At 52.9% G+C, this 22,955-nt stretch overlaps 2 protein-coding genes across 3 annotated transcripts; both read left to right on the forward strand.

Moving 5' to 3' along the window:
- The first annotated feature begins 1,493 nt into the window (after window positions 1-1,493).
- Window positions 1,494-6,078, forward strand: INTS5 (integrator complex subunit 5). Its single transcript, XM_060606936.3, has 2 exons — window positions 1,494-1,648; window positions 2,933-6,078. Exons 1-2 carry the CDS (start codon window positions 1,569-1,571, stop codon window positions 5,910-5,912), a joined length of 3,060 nt encoding a protein of 1,019 aa, XP_060462919.3. The 5' UTR covers window positions 1,494-1,568; the 3' UTR covers window positions 5,913-6,078.
- A 190-nt stretch (window positions 6,079-6,268) lies between these two features.
- GANAB (glucosidase II alpha subunit) lies at window positions 6,269-21,945 on the forward strand. Of its 2 annotated transcripts, XM_081790247.1 has the most exons (25): window positions 6,269-6,384; window positions 9,045-9,149; window positions 9,294-9,402; window positions 9,602-9,729; window positions 13,470-13,649; window positions 14,145-14,210; window positions 15,015-15,088; window positions 15,257-15,340; window positions 15,428-15,524; window positions 15,777-15,957; window positions 16,558-16,711; window positions 16,927-17,162; window positions 17,245-17,371; window positions 17,476-17,555; window positions 17,785-17,928; window positions 18,030-18,126; window positions 18,455-18,556; window positions 18,734-18,977; window positions 19,806-19,870; window positions 20,065-20,141; window positions 20,254-20,328; window positions 20,504-20,617; window positions 20,739-20,851; window positions 21,015-21,115; window positions 21,254-21,945. In XM_081790247.1, the coding sequence occupies exons 1-25, from the start codon at window positions 6,347-6,349 to the stop codon at window positions 21,361-21,363; spliced, it is 2,901 nt and encodes a 966-aa protein (XP_081646373.1). In that variant the 5' UTR covers window positions 6,269-6,346; the 3' UTR covers window positions 21,364-21,945. The 2 variants fall into 2 exon arrangements, with proteins under 2 accessions (XP_081646373.1, XP_081646374.1); XM_081790248.1 differs by lacking the exon at window positions 14,145-14,210.
- Window positions 21,946-22,955: the final 1,010 nt, after the last annotated feature.

A 22,955-nucleotide genomic window follows, 5' to 3' on the forward strand; every position in this document is an offset into this window, starting at 1 on the left:
CCTCAATGTTAATATGTTGCAAGAGGCAAAAGACAACCTTAGCGTGACATTAGTGGGACCTCCAGGATCCTGTAATAAATTCCTTTGGAAACTTCCTTTATCTCTACCTGCCCAAGATACATGTTAGCAATCATCGCCTAAACATATGACCCACTGATACACATTTAAGGGGGCTCACACTAAGAGTTTACTAGGTTGTAGTAAATGATCTTTTTCTAACAACAGCTAGCCCCTCAAGATCCTAGAAACCTCTCTTCCAAATTCCTTAGAGACCTAATGCTCTTCCTAACCCCTCCCCAACCTGAAAGTTTATAATCAGCGCCTCCTTACAAACCAATAGTAGCTCTTTTTGCCCACAGGTCCTGTTCCCTTTTTAGCACCGAAGACGTCTCAAGAATTCTTTCTTGACTGTTCACTCGTGAATCCCAACATTTAGGATCAGTGAACATATTCCCTGGTTTCAGTTTTCGCAACACCCTAGGAGGTAGTTGTACTGTTACCATTCACATTTCACGAGGAGGAAGCAGGCATAGGGAGGATAAGAAGAGTACACAGCCAGTAAGTGGAAGAGCTGAAGCTTAAGCTAGACAGACTGGCCATTTTGGGGGCTATTGATGAATGCATAGGAGTTCGTCATACAGTTTCCAGGCTCCCTCTCCGCAAGGGAGAGGAAGGGCCCTGAGTTGGCAGGTTGGGGAGAGAGAGCAAAGCCTAAAGAACGGAGACTAACATGACTGTAGAGCCAGCCTGTGACTGGAAGAACACCTACAACCCAATTTATTTTGGACTTCCTCTTCCTCCCTCTCTTTCCTTTTCCTCTCGGGAATTTTCTCTCCCATCTTTCGTTCTCCACCCCCACCCCCCGCCTCGCTTTTCCCTTCCCTCCTTTAACTGCTTTCTCCATTGTCACGGTCTATTTACTTATCTACTTGTTTATTCGTTTAATATTGTCACTGTTTGTTGATTAAAATATTTCCCAGTGCTTCCTTTTTTTTTTTTTTTTAATTTTTTCTTTACATTTATTTATTTTTGAGACAGAGAGAGACAGAGCATGAACGGGGGAGGGGCAGAGAGAGAGGGAGACACAGAATCGGAAGCAGGCTCCAGGCTCCGAGCCATCAGCCCAGAGCCCGACATGGGGCTCGAACTCACGGACCGCGAGATCGTGACCTGGGCTGAAGTCGGACGCTCAACCGACTGAGCCACCCAGGCGCCCCAGTGCTTCCTTTTTTAAAAACCTCGCGAGTTGAATATTTTGTATTTTTGGCTTTAGACAAAAATGATTAAATCCAGTGTGAATAGCCGCAGCCTGCTTTAGTTTGTGTGTCAAAGGCCCTTTGGGTGGGAAATGGTTTTGTTGCGGGCGGGTCGGCTTCTTGCTGTCACAGTCGCAGTCCTGCTCCGGGGAGCCCGACTCAGGTCCGGAACCACCATACGAGGGTCGCGGACGTCGCCGGACTGGTTTTCCTGCGAAGCCTAGTCGCTGGTTCCTTTCAGGGTTCCCGTCAGCGCGCATGCGCTACCTGCGCTTCGCCGCTCCCGCCTCGGGCTCGGGCTAGGGCTCCGGGATGTCCGCGTTGTGCGACCCTCCCGGGGCCCCAGGGCCTCCCGGGCCTGCCCCGGCCACCCACGGTCCCGCGCCGCTCAGGTAGTCAGAGCCCCTGGCATCTTCCCCCACCGCGCGGCCCTGCGCCGATCCCCAGCCTTCTCGGCAGAAACCCGGATCCTACCTCGAGAACTCGCGTCAGGGTTCTCAGAGATTCCTGGTCGGGTCTTCCCAGAACTCAAGGGGCTGCCGCGCCAAAACTCTGGGCTCCATTGCCCGCCCTTCTAAGATCTCGGTCGTGCCTCCCCCTAACCCGCAGCGCCCCGTTACCCCAGATCCCGGCCTTGTTCTCACAGGAGTTGGGGATATCAGAACTCTTGGGAACCCAGCTGTCCTGCCCCTTTTAGAGCCGAGAGAACCCAGGGTCCCCTGGCTTCATGGAGTCTCCCTGAGAACCCAGGCCCACAAAATGCTTCCCTCTAGCCTTTCCCTTGTCCTGCAACTAAGATACTCCCCCTTACCTTAGGGTGGTTTATTTATTTATTTAAGAAATCAAGGCACAGTCGGAGCCCTAGAGGATGCGGTCTTTGGCAGAAAAGGCAGTAAGAGGAAGGGGACTTTGCCTCCTCCCGTAACACTGGTTTCCGAACCTCTACGACTGAAGCCATACGTTTTGGGAGGGGAAGGGGCTGAAAGGCAGACATTATTACCTTGTATGAACTCTAGGGATACCGTGGTTCCAAGGCACACTGAGAATGCTGGGAAGGTGGTGGTTGTTGATGTGGGGTCCAAGTGGTGTGTGCTTAGGATGCTTGCAGAATATGGGAGGAAACGGGTACTAGGAGGCCTTAACGAGGGTGCTTGTGTTTTGGGGGAAGGGCAGTAAAGTTGGAAAGGTGTTTTTAAAGCAGATGTTGTAGCCACACAAGGTATACTTACTCGATTCAACGAATACTTAATGGCGTGCTTTCCATATACCAGGCACCTCAGTAGAAGGGTATTCGGTGTTGAAGAGCACAGAAATGTTTACTGCCCTCTTGGAGCTTATAGTCTGATTACTTAACCTTGGTGTCTTTATCTGTAAAATGGGAACATAATAGTACCTACCTTATCGGGCTGTTGTCTGGATTGAAATAATACATATAAAGTACTTCAAGAGTACCTGAGATGAGTTATCTAACATAGACATTATTGTTATTATTGAAAGAAAAATAGGTAGCATTTATTGGGTGATTGATTAGTGGAAACTTGATATGGTGCATCAGTGCTTCACTTACATTATCTTTTGAAGCACAGTTATCCCTGTTTTATGTGGAAAAAACCCGGAATGTAATGTGCCCACCATCTCCCAACACTCTAAGTCTGCTTCTCTTGCTTTCTTTTCAGTGCTCAAGAGCTGTCCCAGGAAATCAAGGCTTTTCTGACTGGTGTGGACCCTATCCTGGGCCACCAACTCTCGGCCCGGGAACATGCTCGCTGTGGCCTTCTCCTGCTCCGCTCTTTGCCACCGGCTCGGGCCGCCGTGCTTGACCACTTGCGAGGCGTCTTTGATGAGAGCGTCCGCGCCCACCTGGCTGCCTTGGACGAAAGCCCTGTGGCTGGCCCCCCTCACCTCCGTCCACCCCCACCCTCCCACGTCCCTGCTGGGGGACCTGGTCTAGAAGATGTGGTGCAGGAAGTGCAGCAGGTGCTGTCTGAGTTTATCCGGGCCAACCCGAAGGCCTGGGCACCTGTGATTAGCGCGTGGTCCATTGACCTCATGGGGCAGCTGAGCAGCACATACTCGGGCCAGCACCAGCGTGTGCCCCATGCCACTGGCTCCCTCAACGAATTGCTGCAGCTGTGGATGGGCTGCCGGGCCACCCGCACATTAATGGACATCTATGTTCAGTGTCTCTCAGCTCTCATTGGTAGTTGCCCAGACGCCTGCGTGGATGCCTTGCTGGATACCTCTGTCCAGCATTCCCCACACTTCGACTGGGTTGTGGCCCACATTGGCTCCTCTTTTCCTGGCACCATCATCTCCCGAGTTCTCTCCTGTGGCCTTAAGGATTTCTGTGTTCACGGTGGGGCTGGAGGTGGAGCTGGTGGCAGTGGTGGAAGCTCTTCTCAAACCCCCTCTATAGACCCCTTTCCTGGATCTCCTGCTATCCCTGGGGAGAAACGGGTGCCCAAGATTGCCTCAGTTGTAGGCATCCTAGGGCACCTGGCCTCCCGCCACGGAGACAGCATCCGACGGGAGCTTCTGCGAATGTTCCATGATAGCCTGGCAGGGGGCACTGGGGGCCGGAGTGGGGACCCCTCCCTTCAGGCCACAGTTCCCTTCCTACTGCAGCTGGCGGTCATGTCACCAGCTTTGCTGGGCACAGTCTCTGGAGAGCTGGTGGACTGCCTTAAGCCCCCAGCCGTGCTGAGCCAGCTGCAGCAGCACCTGCAGGGATTCCCCCGGGAGGAGCTGGACAACATGCTGAACCTGGCCGTGCACCTGGTGAGCCAGGCCTCTGGGGCAGGTGCCTACCGCCTATTGCAGTTCCTGGTGGACACAGCCATGCCTGCCTCAGTCATTACCACCCAAGGCCTGGCTGTGCCAGACACTGTGCGTGAGGCCTGTGACCGGCTGATCCAGCTGCTGCTTCTGCACTTGCAAAAACTCGTTCATCACCGGGGAGGGTCTCCTGGGGAAGGGGTGCTGGGTCCGCCCCCACCCCCCCGCCCTGTGCCCTTTCTAGATGCGCTAAGAAACCACGTTGGAGAGCTGTGTGGAGAGACATTACGATTGGAACGGAAGCGCTTCCTCTGGCAACACCAGCTCCTGGGCCTGCTCTCTGTCTATACTCGGCCTAGCTGTGGACCTGAGGCCTTAGGCCATCTCCTGAGCCGGGCCCGAAGCCCTGAAGAATTGAGTCTGGCCACCCAATTATATGCGGGGCTGGTGGTCAGTCTGTCTGGCCTCCTGCCTCTGGCTTTCCGAAGCTGCCTGGCTCGGGTGCATGCAGGGACTTTGCAGCCTCCCTTCACTGCCCGGTTCCTGCGCAACTTGGCACTGCTAGTCGGGTGGGAACAGCAGGGTGGTGAGGGCCCTGCAGCCCTAGGGGCCCGGTTTGGGGAGTCTGCGTCAGCCCATTTGTCTGACCTGGCTCCTCTCCTGCTACATCCTGAGGAGGAAGTAGCTGAAGCTGCTGCCTCCCTCCTGGCCATTTGTCCCTTTCCTCAAGAAGCCCTGTCCCCCTCCCAACTCCTGGGACTGGTGAGAGCTGGAGTGCATCGCTTCTTTGCCTCTCTGAGGCTGCATGGCCCCCCAGGTGTGGCTTCGGCCTCTCAGCTTCTTACCCGCCTCTCTCAGACCTCTCCAGCTGGGCTCAAGGCTGTCTTGCAGCTGCTAGTCGAGGGAGCCTTACATCGGGGCAACACGGAACTGTTTGGAGGGGAAGTGGATAGGGACAACGAGACTCTTTCAGTTGTCTCCGCTCCTTTGGCTTCTGCCTCCCTGTTGGACACAAACCGGCGGCACACTGCAGCGGTGCCAGGTCCTGGAGGGATTTGGTCAGTTTTCCACGCTGGAGTCATTGGCCGTGGCCTAAAGCCACCCAAGTTTGTGCAGTCGCGAGATCAGCAGGAAGTGATCTATAACACCCAGAGCCTCCTCAGCCTCCTGGTGCACTGCTGCAGTGCCCCCGGGGGGACTGAATGTGGGGGCTGCTGGGGGACTCCCACCCTGAGCCCGGAGGCAGCCAAAGCAGTGGCAGTGACGTTAGTGGAGAGTGTGTGTCCTGATGCAGCTGGTGCTGAGCTAGCCTGGCCCCCTGAGGAGCATGCCCGGGCCACCGTGGAGCGGGATCTCCGCATTGGCCGGCGCTTCCGGGAACAGCCTCTGCTCTTTGAGCTGTTAAAGCTGGTAGCAGCTGCTCCCCCAGCCCTGTGCTACTGCTCCGTGCTCCTGCGGGGGCTACTGGCCGCCCTCTTGGGTCATTGGGAAGCCTCTCGCCACCCTGATACAGCTCACTCCCCTTGGCACCTGGAGGCATCCTGCACCCTGGTAGCAGTCATGGCTGAGGGAAGCCTCCTGCCACCAGCCCTGGGGAATATGCACGAGGTATTTAGCCAACTGGCACCTTTCGAAGTGCGTCTGCTGCTGCTCAGTGTCTGGGGCTTTCTCCGGGAGCATGGGCCATTGCCCCAGAAATTCATCTTCCAGTCAGAGCGTGGTCGCTTCATCCGGGACTTCTCCAGGGAGGGTGGGGGTGAGGGTGGACCCCATCTCGCGGTTCTGCACAGTGTCCTCCACCGCAACATTGACCGCTTGGGGCTTTTCTCTGGCCGTTTCCAGGCATCTTCACCGTCCACTCTCCTTCGGCAGGGGACATAGCCTTTTTCATGATTCGGAAGCCAAGGGACGTTAAGCAGTGAGGTGGGGGGGGCTAAGGTGCTGCAGAAAGGTGGAGGCTTCTCTTCTAAACCTTGGCCTAAAGAGCGGTGTCACTTTTTTCCTCCCCCGCCTTTTTTTCTAAATAAAATTTACCGAGTTGAGAAAAGCAGAGTCCAGTGCCTCTGTCTGATGCTTAAGAGCTGGCAAAGTTGGACAGCGCCTGGCTCTGAACAATCCCGCCCCCGCCACCAGGCCACGCCCCCGGCCCCGCCTTCCGCGGGCATTTATTGTGTGCGGTCTGCCAATGGGGTAGCCGCCCGGCCGTTGTCTGGCCGGGCCAATCAGGAGGCCGGAAGGGGCGGGCGCTAAGATACGTGGCTCAACGCGCGCGGGGGGAGGGGAGGCTCGGGGTCAAGGAGCAAACCCGGCACAAGATGGCGGCGGTAGCGGCAGTGGCGGCGCGTAGGAGGCGGTGAGGAGCCCGGAATCCCGGGGCACGCCCGGGACGCCCCCAGGCCCCCCAAGCCCCATATCTCTCTTTCCTGTATGTCCTCCTAAAACTCTGTCACTCACGGCCTCGTGAGCACCCTTTGTCTCTCTGGAGGCGGCCTCAGGCGCCCCCAGTTTCCTCGCGGTAGATCCGCGCGGCGTTGGGGGCCCTTGCTTCTGGGGCTTCCCGCTCCAGCCCGGCGGCTCAAGAGGGCTGCAGCCGTTTGCTCTTGGCTTTGGCCGCTCGCAGCCGTCCCCCCTCGCTTGGCGGCTCGCGGCGGTTAACGCTGCCGCCTCCTTCCTGCAGTGCGCGGGGCCATCGGGGCGGGGGACGAGACGCGGCCCGGCCTCCGGGAACGCAGCCTGCTGCCCCGCGGGCCCCTCAGCCGGGAAGCACCGCGGCTTGCTGTCCGGCTTGCACTACCTTTCTTGCCCTACCCCCCCAGAGTCCCGGACCCTGCCCTGCCCTTGTCTTCACGTGGACACCAACCCTGGCTTGTTCGGTATTCACGGTCTCTGGGCACGTTAACTTCACGGCCTGCCTGGATGATGGTGCTCAAACACAACATGCAATCGAATGATTTGGTCTGCGCTCTCGAGTTTATATTACAAAAAAAGCAAAAAACAAAAACGGTTCAAAACAATCACCAGCGCCACAAAGCGTTTACCCGGACCTAACGGATATACCGGGGTGGGAGAGGCATGTACTGTCAACCAGCAGTGGAAAAAAAGATTGGACTGTAAACTCAACTCTCTGGAAGCCTGTGATCTGAAACAATAAACGGGTGCATCTTACCCTGTGGCTCATTCCTGACTTTGGCTTGTGACCGCCTCTTGCTCTGGGGCGTTCAAGGCATCCCTGAGTACATAGAGCCTTCCAACAGGTCACATTTGAAAGATCTTTTAGAAATCCTATCCTCATTGGCATTTCTCCAAGCCCATTTTATAGATTGTGCAGATAGTACTCCAGAGGGTATTTAAGTCTGATTACTGCTGCTCTGGGCAGGTAGACCTGGGGTCAGTGGTGTAGTGTGCCTGCCGCAGTCACTCCTCAAGACTTGGGTCCCAAACCTTGCTATTGAATTTTCTGGTAGCATTTCTTCTGCTGGTTTTGCTACTGATTATTCCTGGTTGGCCTATCAAACCACAGTGCCTGGTGTTTTCCTCACTTTTCTGTGTGGCCTGACTTCCTTTGCATATTCTTCTGGAACTGGAGGGCTTACTGTGTTGGGTGATTTCCTTTCTGGTGATTTTCCTTAGTTTAGGTTTCAAGCCAATATTGAGGCTAATGCTGGATACAATGTATATAGTAAGCCCTACCCTTTAGCTACCTTGTTAGCTAGTAGGTTGCAAACTTTTAAGGCTGAGAAGAAAGGAATCATGTGTTGTGTTTTCTCCCCTATTTGGAACACCTGCATCAGTCACTGGAAAGGATGTTTAAAATGCAGATTCCCGAACTCCCGGGATATGCACTTAATAAGTCCTGCAGGTAATTCTTAACAGACAATAAAGTTTGAGAACCTCTGTTTAGGGTTTACTCAGAATGGGCGAACATATCTTTCAAACTAACTTGTTCAAATAAGCCTATTAGTCCCTTTTCTGTCATTTGAGAGCACATTGGGGAAGTGACAATTTGTGGTAACCTTGGGGTAATGGTCCTTAATGACGCAGGCACTTTTCATAAGTTGTGTGCTGTATTGTGTATCGTGAAGTATGTGGGCCCCGGAGTCAGGCAGAGCTGAGTTCAGTCTCAATGTCACCCCTTATTAGCTTTTCAGTTTTGGATGGATCATCGAACCTATTATGCCTCAATTTTCCCATCTGGGAAAAACCCCAACCCTACATTCACAAAGACAATAACGAAAAAAATGAAAAAGAGGTAGTGTGTATAAAGAAGTGGTTTTGAATGGTGGTTGCCCATTAGAGTTGTTTTGGGAAATTTAAAAAAACTGACGCCCGGCTTCGTGCCACTTCGGTCAGAATCGCTGGGAGCGAGACCCAGGTGTTGGCACTTTTAAAAACTGCAGGGAAAATTGAAAACTAGGGATATAGGCAGTTAGCCAGGCCCCTAGAGGAACATTAGGGCTCCGTACACGTAGCGGTTATTTTTTGTTTTTCAGGCTTAGGTAGTGGTAGTGGTGACTTATTTTGAAGATACAGGAGTAGACATCAGAGGACCAGTATGCCTAGGGTGCTAGGGATGTTAGGACTCTATCGTGATAGCAGGCTAGCTGAGGGTACATCCTTAACATTTTCACCCTAGCTCCCCCTGAGGCCTTGCCCGTGGGAAGGCCTGGCTCGCTTTGTTTCTCTTTTCCTCACACGGTACCACCACTTCCCCCGGGACTGGCTGTTACTGCTCCTTTCCTCTGAGAGGCTGATGTAACCAGAGTCAACACCAGGGCCTGTGAAGGCCAAAGATCCTTTGTCCACTTCCTGTGCCTTTTGAAGGGAAGGTGTGAGCGAGCCAGCTCGTCACGCCTGACGCTTCACCCCATGTCCACTCTGCCTTCTTTTCTATTTAACCAGACTCTGTCTTTCTCCCCTTTTAGGGTTGTGGTGGGAAGGGGCCTTTACCTCAGGAGGTGGAGCCCTTTCTGACTTCTGTGCTGATCGTTGCCTCTTTGTCTTCTTTCTCCTCAGGTCTTGGACAGGTTTGGTACTCGCTTGTTTAGGTGTCTGTCTGGGAGTTACCCTTGCTGTGGATAGAAGCAACTTTAAGACCTGTGAAGAGAGCTCCTTCTGCAAGTATGATATTTCTTGGAGAGTGGGATGGAAACTGGGGTAACGTGGGAGGTGCTGTGGCAGATTGGGTAGCCTGGGGACACTTGAGGTGGTAGAGGGACCTAGGAACATCGGGGAACCCTGCCACCTTCCCATTTCGCTTGGCAGGAGGCAACGGAGCATACGGCCAGGCCTCTCTCCGTACCGAGCCTTGCTGGATTCTCTGCAACTTGGTCCTGATGCCCTCACAGTCCATCTGATCAACGAGGTCACCAAGGTCAGGGGAGAAAAGGAGGAGTCTGGTGGGGGTGGAGAAATGGCTAAGGGGTGAACCTGTAGCCAGCCAACATCCTTTCCCAACTGTCTGGGGATTTTAGGAGGAATAAGGAGGAGACCCCTCAGGAGGGAGTGAGTTCAGAGGGCATTCTGTGGTGTAGCCCTCTCCCTTCGCCACATCCAGACCTCTGCCCCCACAGGTGTTGCTGGTGCTGGAGCTCCAAGGGCTTCAAAAGAACATGACTCGGATCAGGATTGATGAACTGGAGCCCCGGCGGCCCCGATACCGGGTGTCAGATGTGTTGGTGGCTGATCCCCCTACAGCTCGGTAAATTTTTCCTGAGAAACCTATCCATTTCCGCAGCCTCTTTCTCCTTCTTGATGCAACTTTATTTGACTGACTTTCTTTTCTGCTTTTGGGTAACAGCTCACTAGCATCTTGCCACTCTCCTCAACCTTGCTCCATTTCTCCCTCTGCTTTATGTATTTTCTCTTTCGCTTTCTGTCTTCTTTCATTCTGCAAACAGCTATTGCCTCCGTTTCTGTGCCAGGCCCGGGCTAGGTGCTGACGAGGGGAGAGGAAATAAACAAGGCCCCAGGTCTTGCCCTCCAGCATTATGTCTGTGTGGTTGGTTCCTCCCTTACCTCTCCTTCCGATCACTTTTCTTTTTTTCTTTCTTTCTCCTCAGATACTCGGGATAGGATTACTCAAATTCTTGAGTCATGCCACGCTGTCATTATGAGTATTCCGTGTATGGCTCTCTCTTTTTTTTTAAGTTTGCTTATTTATTTTTTTCAGTAATCTCTGTGCCCAATGTGGGGCTCAAAACCATGACCCCAAGGGGCGCCTGGGTGGCGCAGTCGGTTAAGCGTCCGACTTCAGCCAGGTCACGATCTCGCGGTCCGTGAGTTCAAGCCCCGCGTCAGGCTCTGGGCTGATGGCTCGGAGCCTGGAGCCTGTTTCCGATTCTGTGTCTCCCTCTCTCTCTGCCCCTCCCCTGTTCATGCTCTGTCTCTCTCTGTCCCAAAAATAAAATAAAAAACGTTGGAAAAAAAAATTTAAAAAAAACAAAAAAACAAAACCATGACCCCAAGATCAAGAGTCCCACGCTTTTCTGACGGAGCCAGCCAGGCACCCCGTGCATGGCTTTCTATTAAGTACTTAATTTACAATTCGATATGATGAACCCTCCACGTTGTATACCCTTTACCCAACCCAACCATATACTTCTCCCTGTCCTGTGCCCCTGATCACCCCCACAGGTGATTGTTATTCTCAAGTTTATCATTCCCTTGTTTTTTTGTTCTTACAGTTGTATCGTGTATGTGTAAGAACATATGTACACAAACATATTTGTATTTACGTGCCTAAGCCATAAATTATGTAGTTGTGTTTGGTTTTGAGTGTTACAGGGCAAGTAACTTAGTGAATGTGGGCTTCTAGAATTTCCTTTTTTTTTTTTTTTTTTTAACATCTATTTATTTATTTTGGGGGAGAGAGGGAGCAAGTGCACATGTGCAGGAGAAGGGGCAGAAAGAAAGGGAGAGAGAGAATCCCAAGCAGGCTCCGTGCTGCCAGTACGGAGCCTGGCTTGGGGCTTGATCTTACAAACTGTGAGATCACGACCTGAGCCAAAATCAAGAGTCGGGTGCTCAACTGACTGATCCACCCAGCTGCCCCTGGAATTTCCATTTTTTGCATAACTTTATATAGCTCTGTTGCATGTAGCTTTAGAAATTCACGTTTACTGCTGTAGACTATTAACGTATGAATATATCCCCCCCGTTGATCCCTTTCTACATTCAGGGGCACTTGGGTGGGTTCCCAGTATTTCTGCTATTTAGAGTGTTGGCGTGAGCACTCTTGTCCATGTCTCCTGTGTCCGTGTGCACGAGTTTCTCTTTGGGGCAGAGCTAGGAAAGGAGCCACAGGGTTGTAGAATATGGAAACACTGTTTTCCAAGGTAGAGCCAGAGCAACTGACAATTTACACTTCCACGAGCAGTATAGAAAAGGCCTCTTTGACCCACATCTTCTGCAACCCTTAATACTATTGGACTGAATTTTGGTTGATAGAATGGCTGTAGAATGATGCTGTGTGGTTTTCTTGGCTTCGTTGTCTTTCCCAGTTTTTTAGTGAGACTGAGCACCTCTGCACATGTCTGTCTGTTCTGGTTTATAATTCTGTGAAACGCTAGTTCATAGTTCTGCTCATTCTCCTGTTGTTCATCCTCACTGATTTGTAGAAATTCATTAGTTTGTTTTTTTTTTTCTTTTTTTTTTTTTAAAGTAATCTCTGCACCCAAGGTGGGCTCAAACTCATAACCCCAAGATCAAGAGTCGCATCCTCCACCGACTGAGCCAGCTGGGTGCCCCAGAAATTCATTAGTCATTTTTTTTTTCTTTTTATGCTTATTTATTTATTTTGAGAGAGAGAGAGAGTGTGTGTGTATGCGCACGGAAGTGGGGAAGGAGAACAGAGAGAGGGAGAGGGACAATCTTAAGCAGGCTCTACGATGTCAGCATAGAGCTTGATGCGGGGCTCGATCCCATGAGCCATGAGATCATCCCCTGAGCCGAAATCAAGAATTGGATGCTTAACTGACTAAGTCACCCAGGCGCCCCATTCATTAGTCTTGATCCTTTCTCACTTACCTGTATTGTAGCTCTATCCTTTTCCAGTTTGTAGCTTATCTTTTTACTCTCCTAAAGGTGTCTTGAAAAAAATTTTTTATTTTAGGATAGTTTTAGATCTGTAGTGCAAGGATCTTACGAGAGTTCTTGTATACCCTGCACTCCTCTTCCCCTGTTGTTAGTATTAATGCAGTACATTTGTCATCCCTGATGGCTTGATATCATTGTTACTAACTAAAGTCCATGTTTTATTCAGGTTTCCGTAGTTTTTATCTAATAAAAGTTTATCTAATAGTTTTTATCCTTTTTCCAGGATCCCCCCTAGGATAACGTATTTAGTTGTCAAGTCTCCTTAGGCTTCTCTAGACTGGGACAGTTTTTCATACTTTTCTTGGTTTGATGACATCTGAATGAGAAAATTTGGATTTGATAAGCAGGAATTCTGGATTTGAAATGTTGTCATGAATATCAATCTTTACTTTCTGGTGTTAGCACTTTCTAAGTTGTGTTTTCTGTTTTAATGTTTATTTTTGAGAGAGAGCATGTGCAAGCAGGGGAGGGGCAGAGAGAGAGAGGGGGACAGAGGATCTGAAGTGGGCTCTGTGAGATCATGACCTGAGCCGAAGTCGGACGCATAACTGATTGAGCCACCCAGGTGCCCTCTAAGTTGTGTTTATTTTTTATTTGTTTATTTTTTTGAGCGAGAGAGGGCTCGAGTGAGGGGCAGAGAGAGAAGGAGGGAGAGGGAAGTGGGGCTCACCCAAAGCGGGGCTTGAGCTTGCCCAATGCAGGGCTCGACCTCACCTGAAGCGGGGCTCAAGCTCACCTAGTGAGGTGCTCACGCTCATGAACTGTGAGATCATGACCTGAGCCAAGGTTAGATGCTTAACCAACTGAGCCACCCAGGTGCCCCTAAGGTATGTTTAAATAATTCTCTATTTCAAAGTCAGAAAAAAAAATTTTTTTTTCAAGTTTACATCTTCTAAAAATCTTACCTCAGGGGTGCCTGGCGAGCTCAGTCAGTAGAGCATGTGACTCTTGATCTCAGAGTCATGAGATCAAGCCCCACGTTGGGTGTAGGGATTACTTTAAAAAAAAAGTTAAAGAATCATAACCTGTCTGGAGTTGATATTAGTATCTAGTATGAGGTAGGAATATAGATAGTACCATTTTCTTCCTATTCCCGAAATGTTTTTCCTCCTCCACTATCGGATAGTCCTTTCCTCACCGAACTGCCATGCTACCTCTGTTACATTTGGAACTTCTACGTATGCTTGGGTCCGTTGCCCAGCGCTTACTTGATTCCTTTGATTTGTCCATCCTTGGCACTGTCCCCACACACCTATAGCCCTTCGCAGGTCCCCTCTCTCCTGAAGTGTCGTGACTACTTTTGATCCTTTGCACTTCCTTGTATCCCTTCTGATCTCTTCCCAGGCTTTCTGTCTCTGGCCGTGACGACAACAGCGTGGAGCTCACTGTGGCTGAGGGACCCTATAAAATCATCTTGACGGCGCGGCCGTTCCGCCTTGACCTGCTAGAGGACCGCAGCCTTCTGCTCAGTGTCAATGCCCGAGGACTCTTGGATTTTGAGCACCAGAGGGCCCCCAGGGTCCCGTGAGTACGGGGCCTGGGACCGGAAGGGACCTGGTGTAAAAGAGCCTAGGGGTGTGGTGGGTTTGGCACTGGTTCCCTGGGAGGGGACAGGGTGGCAGGACCACCAGGTAGGGGGCGGGGGCTGGGAGAAGCTGACTCTCAGGGAGGGTAGGAAGCAGACCCGGGTCACAGTTTTCTCCGTTTCCTGTACAGACCAGGAGGCAAGTCAGTTTTGTCCCTGAGCTGTACCCTGGGCACCTCCTCTGGGAGGCCTGCCTGGGTCTGCCTTTTCCTCCTTCCCCTCTCACACCATCACATTTCCCAGATTTATTTTCTTCCTTTTTTTTGTTTTTTTTGTTTTTGTTTTTTTTGTTTTGTTTTGTTTTGTTTTGTTTCTTTTCCCCCCACCCCCCCATCTCTGGAAGTTTGTCGACTGAAACTCACTTTTATGTTTCTGTTTTTGTGTTGGTTTTGTGCCTCCTTTCCCCCTTCCCTACCCATCTCCTCCTGCCCCAGTTTCTCGGATAAAGTTAGTGTCACGCTCGGTAGCATTTGGGATAAGATCAAGAACCTTTTCTCTAGGTAAATCCATGGCCACTGGTACTGTATCTGTTCCTCTGCCCTTACCTGCCCTTTACTCTGGCCCCCAAGGGAAGGTGCCCCAGACCTTCCCATGCCCCACCCTGCCCTCACCCTTCTTTCCCCAGGTATGTGGGTATCTGGTCACTCTTCCCTGTTCCCTTGGCTGGGAGCCCCCTGGGAGAAGGAAGATGAAATGCTGGAAGTCCTTGAGGAATGTAGGCAGCTTCTTGCTTTGCCAAGGGGTGGAGAGATACTGCCTGTTGCTGGGGTTTCTAGCTCTCAGCTGGGGCGCACTGAGGCTCTAGGTAGAGCTGCTTGCCAGCTGCCCTTGAAAGCATTCTTTGGCAGAACCTCTTGTTTGAGTCCCTGCATATATCCGTAGAGGCTTGACCATGGTATGACCCACTTGCCTTTGTAAAACCCTGGTGTCAGGCCAAGAGGCCCGGTGACAGTAGTTGGGGCCAGAGTCTCGGAGGCAGCATAGCCAGCACTGGCATTCCCAATGCAGGCACTGGAGCCATCCTGCCTGTCTCTTCTGGAAGCGGGCAGAGGCTGGGGATTTGGTCCTGTGTGTGGAAGGCCCCTCCTGGTGGCATTTACTCATCTCCCTTCCTCATTTCTCTCCCCGTCCTTGGCACATTTATCTGCTCGCTGGGGTCCCTCACCAAGCTTTAACATTCAGTCCCTTCCTCCAATGCCTTCGTTCCTTTGGACCCTTGGCTCTCTATTCCCTTACCCCTCCTTCCACTAGCCCCTCGTCCCTGCCCCCTCTGGATTGGAGCAGACAGCTCTCCTACCTTCCAGGCAAGGATCAAAAGACCCAGCTGAGGGTGGTGGGGACCAGCCCGAGGAAACGCCTGGGGACGGTGACAAGGCAAGTCGGTGGGCCAGGTGGTTGGGGCACAGGGCTGGCTGGGAGGCTGGAGGGGAAAGGCCCACAGGAAATTTGAGCTCAGTCTCCTCATCAGAGACGGAATTTAGAAAAGGGTGGGGGAAGAGAGAGCTATGTGTGATTGGAGGTGGTCTGCTTTCCTCCTCACAGCCAGAGGAGACCCAGGGGAAGGCAGAGAAAGATGAGCCAGGAGCCTGGGAGGAGACATTCAAAACCCACTCTGACAGCAAGCCATATGGTGAGGGACCGCAAGAGCCTTGGACAGGGATGCAGGGACTCCTTGTCAAACGGGAGCTCTGGAGCCCAGTTTTTGCTTTCCTTCCAGGCCCCACGTCTGTGGGTTTGGACTTCTCTCTGCCAGGCATGGAGCATGTGTATGGGATCCCTGAGCATGCTGAAAACCTGCGGCTGAAGGTCACTGAGTGAGTCCCATGGTGACACCAGGACATGGAGGGGAGGGGAGAGAGAGGTCGGGAGTTGAGGCTGTGGGGTGGTGTCCATGCAGTTTGGATACTCCAGACAAGCATGAACCACTTCCTGGGGCCAGATCTCCTTGGTGATCAGAAAATTCTTCAAGTAAGGGTAGAGGAACGAGTTCTTATTACTCACCTATATCTGTGGGGTGGAGGTTGTGGGTGCCACAGCCTAAGGCCAGTCTGTCTGTCTGCCTTCAGGGGTGGGGAGCCGTATCGCCTCTACAATTTGGATGTATTCCAGTATGAGCTCTACAACCCCATGGCCTTGTATGGGTCTGTGCCTGTGCTCCTGGCACACAGCCCTCACCGAGACTTGGGCATCTTCTGGCTCAATGCCGCAGAGACCTGGGTTGACATATCTTCTAACACTGCAGGGAAGGTGAGCGTGCAGGCGGGGAGCAATGAGTGCATCATCAGGCCTGAGACAAAGGAATGTGCTAGGGCATTTGCTTTAAAGAGGCTGGCGGGAGGCCCACAGGGGTACCTGTTTGGGGACTGCAACGGAGAAGAGGCCCTTGGCCTTGGGAGCAGCATGTGAATTCCCCAGTAATTTCCAGAAAACACATACTAATGGGGAAGGTATTGCCCTTTCTGCACTTATTGTTGGTACATTTCTTATTGACTCCACATCACGTACTAGATACTTTTCTAGGTGCTGGGAATGTATTGCTCATTGAGGTAGGAAAGATCCTCGCTGTCAGGGTGGAAGACAGACGTTAGACATGTAACAAGGCAGGGGAGTTCAGTGGTGGTAAGTGCTGGGAAAGAAATGCAGTGGTCACGTGCTGGGGATGGGGACAGAGCTGCTTTTATGGTGTGGTTCGGGAAAGCCTTACTGAGGAGGTGACCCTTCACCTCCTCAGCCCAGAGTGACTTGTTAGGAGCCAGCTGTGTGAGGATTCTGAGAACACTGGCTTTGTCGCCGGGTCAGGGAAGAAGAGGGTAGGTGTTAGACCTGTGTCTGTGGTTCCCTCTGTAGACCCTGTTTGGGAAGATGCTAGACTACCTGCAGGGCTCTGGGGAGACCCCGCAGACAGATGTCCGCTGGATGTCAGAGAGTGGCATCGTTGATGTCTTCCTGCTGCTTGGGCCCTCCGTGTCTGATGTGTTTCGGCAGTATGCCAGCCTCACAGGTACGCGCGTCCCCTCTCTGCCAGCCAGCAGCCTCCTTTGCTGGCCCTTGTCTTCTTGAAAGGGATGACTGCATTTTCAAAAATCCTGTGCCTCAGCCTACTTCCTGGCTCCACACCCTTCGCTTTCTGTCTAGTTGACAAACTTCCCTCGATTTCTGGGTGTTCCCATTGGCCCCGGGTTGGGCCTGACCCCACTGTGACCCCCGTGCCTGCAGGGACCCAGGCATTGCCCCCGCTCTTCTCCCTCGGCTACCACCAGAGCCGCTGGAACTATCGGGATGAGGCCGATGTGCTGGAAGTCGATCAGGGCTTCGATGATCACAACCTGCCCTGTGATGTCATTTGGCTGGACATCGAGCATGCTGATGGCAAGCGGTACTTCACCTGGGATCCCAGCCGTTTCCCCCAGCCCCTTACCATGCTCGAACACTTGGCCTCCAAGAGGCGGAAGGTGAGAGGACTGTGGCCATGCTTAGTCTTCTCAGGCACAGCAGCCCTGGAGAGCTCTGAGCGCCCATGTTCCTTGCCCGCAGCTGGTGACCATCGTGGACCCCCACATCAAGGTGGACTCCGGCTACCGCGTACACGAGGAGTTGCAGAACCGGGGTCTGTATGTCAAAACCCGGGATGGCTCTGACTACGAGGGCTGGTGCTGGCCAGGTAGGTGGGCCTAGAGTTGAGGGAGAGGCTGTCGTGAAACCAGGAGTTAGGATGGTAGCCCTTTGGCCCCTTGGAGGTTGACAGCCACCCTTAACTTGTCCTAGGCGCAGCTGGGTACCCTGACTTTACCAATCCCACGATGAGGGCCTGGTGGGCTAACATGTTCAGCTTTGACAATTATGAGGTACGCCAGCCCCTCCCCTCCCTGTGTCTGTCCTTCCCACCCTGCCTCCGTGAGTCTTGTCATTCTCCGCTGGCCAGCCCTGCTGTGGTTGGCTGCCTGTATCTATCCCGAGGCTTAATCCTGGGAGGACCTGAGAAGGGCTTCTTTTTGCATTCCTAGGAGTTCTTTCATAGTTTGTCATCTTTCTCTCCTTTGTCTTTCTGATCCTATTTCTGTCTTGTGTACTTAGGGCTCAGCTCCCAACCTCTATGTCTGGAATGATATGAACGAACCATCTGTGTTCAATGGTCCTGAGGTTACCATGCTCAAGGATGCGCAACATTATGGGGGCTGGGAGCACCGAGACGTGCATAACATCTATGGCTTCTATGTGGTAAGAGGCTGAGTGAGGAGGGCCTGAGGGTCGGGGAACTCGCACCAGATGACGGCAGGCTTTTTGCTCCTCACCACCCGTCCTCTTCTGTCTCCACCCAGCACATGGCGACTGCGGAGGGGCTTGTGCTGCGCTCTGGGGGCCTAGAGCGCCCCTTTGTCCTGAGCAGGGCTTTCTTTGCCGGCTCCCAGCGTTTCGGTAAGACTTGGAGAACAGAGCTGTGGCAGAGGGTGTGAAGGCCAGATTGGAAGAGTGACGCGCCAAGGCCTGCTTTTCCGAGCAGTCCGTCCACACAGCTGTCCTCTGAGAACAGCGCACCGCATCCCCCACCCCGCTGTCCCTGGTACTCAAAGGGAACCAGGGATCGGGGGTCCTGTCCCCTTTCAAGTGCTTTTGTGCATTTTGCCGTGCCTTCGTCAACAGGACCCTGGGGGCCCTAGAGCGGACGTGGCAGGTCGGAGGAGTCAGCTGTATGAAAAGCGGAGCCCTTCACTGTCTGCAAACTCCATCTCCCTGTCTTCCTTAGGAGCTGTGTGGACAGGGGACAACACTGCTGAATGGGACCATTTGAAGATCTCTATCCCTATGTGTCTCAGCTTGGGGCTGGTGGGACTTTCCTTCTGCGGAGGTGAGAGGGGGAGGAATTGGGGGTCTTGGTCTGGTGGGAGAGGAGCAAGTAGAGGGCGTGGGACCCAGGCGTGAACAGAGCAAGCTGAGGGTCCAGGGTGGGGCCTGGGGGAGCTCCTTAGGCAGCAGCCCTCCTTCACCCACTTTTCCAACCTGCTTCCTCCCTCCCCTTTCTTAGCGGATGTGGGCGGTTTCTTCAAAAATCCAGAGCCAGAGCTCCTTGTGCGCTGGTACCAGATGGGTGCCTACCAGCCATTCTTCCGGGCACACGCACACTTGGACACTGGGCGGCGAGAGCCCTGGCTCTTACCTACTCAGTACCATGACATAATCCGAGATGCCTTGGGCCAGCGGTATTCCTTGCTGCCCTTCTGGTACACTCTCTTCTATCAGGCTCATCGTGAAGGCATTCCTGTCATGAGGTAAGGCATTCAGCTGGGTGTGTGTAGAGTGGGTCGAGGTGGCTGAGGGACAGTGGGGACTGGGTTCCATCTCTGGACCTCTCTTGTCACCCACCAGGGCCTTATAAAAGAGGGAGACTCTGGTTTCAAGGTCAAGAGTAAGAAAAGAATAAAGGGGATGAGTAGCAGTAAACATTACTGCCAGGCGTTGTTCATCGCTATCCCCAGAGGCTGAACCAAGGCAGACGAGTCCTTCTGTCCTTGGGAGCAAGACAGACGGACGTATGCAAATATACAAATAAGAAAATTGCCAACAGTGCTCTCTGAAAAAATAGAACAGGGATATGGAATTAATTTCTACAAATGGCCTTCTTAAGAAGAAGGGCATGTGAGAGGTGGCCTGACTAATGAAGAAGATGGCCTGTGACCTCAAGGAAGAGTGTTCCCACAGAGGAGGCTGCAAGTGCAGAAATTGTACAGTGGCAATGAGTTTGTTGTGTTCCAGGAATAGAAAGCCTTGTGTGTCTCAGGGTAAGGAACCAGAGGGAGAGGTAGAAGATGAGGTGGGAGAGGAAAATTTCACCTGACCCAGGACGACAAAATGGCCACTGGAGAGTTGCGGGGAGAATGTTTCAAGATGGGACAGGGGAGGAGGAGGCAAGGAGATGGGTTAGCAAGTTCAATGACTAGCCCCAGGGTAGGGTGCATAGCCGAGGCCTTCAGGTCAGTTGGGCTGTCTGGTTGCAAGCTCCTGGGCCGTGCTGTTCTTTCCTCCAGTTCCTGGGGCAGCATCTTTGACATCTGCCAAGACAGCAGGTGTCTTCCTTTCTTGTCTTGCTTCCTCCCTAGGCCCCTGTGGGTGCATTATCCTCAGGATGTGACCACTTTCAGTATAGATGATCAGTTCCTGCTTGGTAAGAAACGGGGAGGGCAGATGATGGTGGGTTGGGATAGGGCTGAGCAGTGAGCACCTGTGGTGGTTTGGGGGGGGTGGGGGTGGCTGTAGACGCCCAGGGAGGGAGGAGTGAGTGAGGCTGGGCAGGCGTTCTGGTGCTCCCTGTCTGGGAACCGACCCCCTCAGTTCACAGTTGATTCTGGTGTGTCTTAGGGGATGCGTTACTGGTTCACCCCGTATCAGACTCCGGGGCTCATGGCGTGCAGGTCTATCTGCCTGGCCAAGGGGAGGTGAGTTAAGGAAGAAAGGGTGCGGTGGGGAAAGGTGGTAGAGGCCAAAGAGGGTAAATGGGATGGGGGCCCTGTGTGGTGAGTGACCAAGTATCTCTCCTGCCACCCACAGGTGTGGTATGACACTCAGAGCTACCAGAAGCACTATGGTCCCCAGACCCTGTACCTGCCTGTCACTCTAAGCAGTGTGAGTATGCCCAGCCCAACTGCCAGCTCCATCTGTCTGTAAGTTTCCAGAAGGAGAGAGTGTGTGCTTCAGGGTCCAGGACTTAAGTGGGCACAGATGGGGAAGAGCAAGAGACACTGCAGGGCCCAAGATTGGACAGTGGGGCAACTTTATCCCAGCGCTGCTCTCGCCCTAGATCCCCGTGTTCCAGCGTGGAGGGACCATTATCCCCCGATGGATGCGGGTGCGGCGCTCTTCCGACTGCATGAAGGATGACCCCATCACTCTTTTCGTTGCTCTCAGTCCCCAGGTGAGCACATGGACAGGGAGCCCCCTCAGCCCTCTGCTCCCTTACTGGGCTTCAGTCCCCCGCGGAGTGCCCCTCACTCCCTCTTGGGCCCAGGCTCTCATCCATCCTACCTCCTGCCCAGGGTACCGCCCAAGGAGAGCTGTTTCTAGATGATGGGCACACGTTCAACTATCAGACTCGCCATGAGTTCCTGCTACGTCGGTTCTCATTCTCTGGCAACACCCTGGTCTCCAGGTAACGAAGTGCCCATTCTTCCTTGGTAGCCTCGGGGGTGCTCACCGCACATTGTGCTCTTCTCTTGTGTTATGACCTTGCGTATGACCTCGTTTAAGGTCTCGTCCTTCCTTCTGCTCTGACATCTTTCTCCCTGATGGGCATTTGCTTTTGCTCCCTCTAGCTCAGCAGACCCCAGAGGCCACTTTGAGACACCCATCTGGATTGAGCGGGTGGTGATAATAGGGGCCGGAAAGCCAGCAGCCGTGGTACTCCAGACAAAAGGTGAAGAGCAAGGCTGGCCCCTGGGGTGGGGACAGAGGGGATGTAGGGGCGGGGCCGGGGACACCTTGCCCATAGGAAAGTAGTTGCTGTGCCGTAACCTGTTGCTATAGGTGTGGAACTTTCTTTTTTTTCCACCAGGATCTCCCGAAAGCCGCCTGTCCTTCCAGCATGACCCTGAGACCTCTGTGTTGATCCTGCGCAAGCCTGGCATCAGCGTGGCATCTGACTGGAGTATTCACCTGCGATAACCCAAGGGATGCCGGGGGGTGGGAGGGGTGCGGCGGTGATAAGAGTTCCTCTTCCTTCTGCCTTGGAGTGTGACCCTCCCCACACTTCACCTTTCTTATCTGAAGACCCAGATTCTGCCAACATCTGGGCAGGAGGAGAAGCTGTCCCTGGGCTCTAACTTCCTCTTGTGATCTCCCGACGTCTCCCACCCCACTGACACCGTCTCCCTCCACTCCCCCAGCACTCTGTTGCTCTAACTGGAGCACATTCACCTGTGAAGACCTGGGGACCACGAGGCCCTTGCTTTCTCTTTTCTTCCTTTCTTTTGGGGGCCCTGAATCCCCTCCAGACCCTCTTCATTCATACCCCTTGTGTGTTGATGCCGTTTCTTGGAAGAAGATGAGGGCAGTGAGCTTTAGGGCTCCTTTTCTCCTTCCCCTCCTCTCCCCACCAAACTGCTCTCCCTCCTTTTATTTCTTCCTCCTGATTCTTCTCTGTCAGCGCTCCCCTTTTTATGCCCCACTGATACACTGGGACCACCCCTTACCTGATAAGGGATGAATGGATCAAAGGAGTGAGGTTGCTGGAGAACATCCTCTTCCCTGTCACCCCAACCTTTCCTCTCCCTGATTGCTTCTAGAACTGCTGCAGTTCTGACAGGGGCAGTTCTGTCTCCCCTGTCCCTTAGGGGAAAGAAGTGTCCACTCTCCTTTAAGAGGGGATGGGCATTAAACTTCTTTGGCCCCCTTTTTGTCCCCTTGAGGGGCATTCAAGATGGAGAAATCAGTTGTGGTTTCATTGAATCACGGTCACCTGTATTTATTGTTCCGAGAAGGCTGAGGGTGGGGGGAGATGATCATGTGTGCCCAGGGTTGGCCCGAAGCGCTGGGCGGGGGGTGGGACAGGACTAACTGGGGACAAGGGGGAATATTTGTGGCAATTTTTTTTACTTCCTCTTGGCCCCCAGCTGTGACAGGTTTTGATAAAAGGAGAAACAATAAAGAGATAAACCATAAATAACTGTTGGTGTCTGGATTCTAGTTCTGGCCTGAGCCACAGACCCTTAGAAGAAGCCCGAGGGGCTGAGATTTTCATCTAGCTTCAGCATAAGCCTCATCGGTTCAGCCAAATGAGCAAGTGCAAGTGGTCTTCAACTTGCCAGAGGCCAGTATTTTCACAGAGGAGTCCGGCAAGGTCATCAGATTTTAGTGGGCCTAGTTAATAGTGGTGACCAGAGGGGTGCCTGGGTGGCTCCTTCGGTTAAGCATCTGACTTCCTCTCAGGTCGTGATCTTGCGGTTCATGGGTTTGAGCCCCGTGTCAGGCTCTTGTGCTGACAGCTCAGACTGGAGCCCGCTTCAGAGTCTGTCTCCCTCTCTCTGCCCCTCCCCCACTCGCACTCTTTCACTCAAAATAAACATTAAAAATATTTTTTTAATGGCGTCTGGGTGGCTCGGTTGAGGGTCCGACTTGATTTTGGCTCAGGTCATTATCTGGTTTGTGAATTCGAGCCCCGCGTCGGGCTCAGCTCTGGCACTACAGAGCCTCTTTGAGATCTCCCTCTCTCTCTGCCCCTCCCTTGCTCGCACTCTCTCAAAAATAAATAATAAATA

This window comes from Panthera onca, chromosome D1 (genome assembly GCF_046562875.1).
Source record: "Panthera onca isolate mPanOnc1 chromosome D1, mPanOnc1 haplotype 2, whole genome shotgun sequence".
NCBI lineage: Eukaryota > Metazoa > Chordata > Mammalia > Carnivora > Felidae > Panthera > Panthera onca.

Coding starts and splice junctions, on each gene's coding strand:
- INTS5 (XM_060606936.3), top strand. CDS start 1,569: ATGTCCGCGTTGTGCGACCCTCCCGGGGCCCCAGGGCCTCCCGGGCCT. Junction 1,649..2,932: donor CACGGTCCCGCGCCGCTCAG/GTAGTCAGAGCC, acceptor CTTTCTTTTCAG/TGCTCAAGAGCTGTCCCAGG.
- GANAB (XM_081790247.1), top strand. CDS start 6,347: ATGGCGGCGGTAGCGGCAGTGGCGGCGCGTAGGAGGCG. Junction 13,650..14,144: donor CAGAGGGCCCCCAGGGTCCC/GTGAGTACGGGG, acceptor CTCCTGCCCCAG/TTTCTCGGATAAAGTTAGTG. Junction 15,525..15,776: donor CTGCGGCTGAAGGTCACTGA/GTGAGTCCCATG, acceptor GTCTGCCTTCAG/GGGTGGGGAGCCGTATCGCC.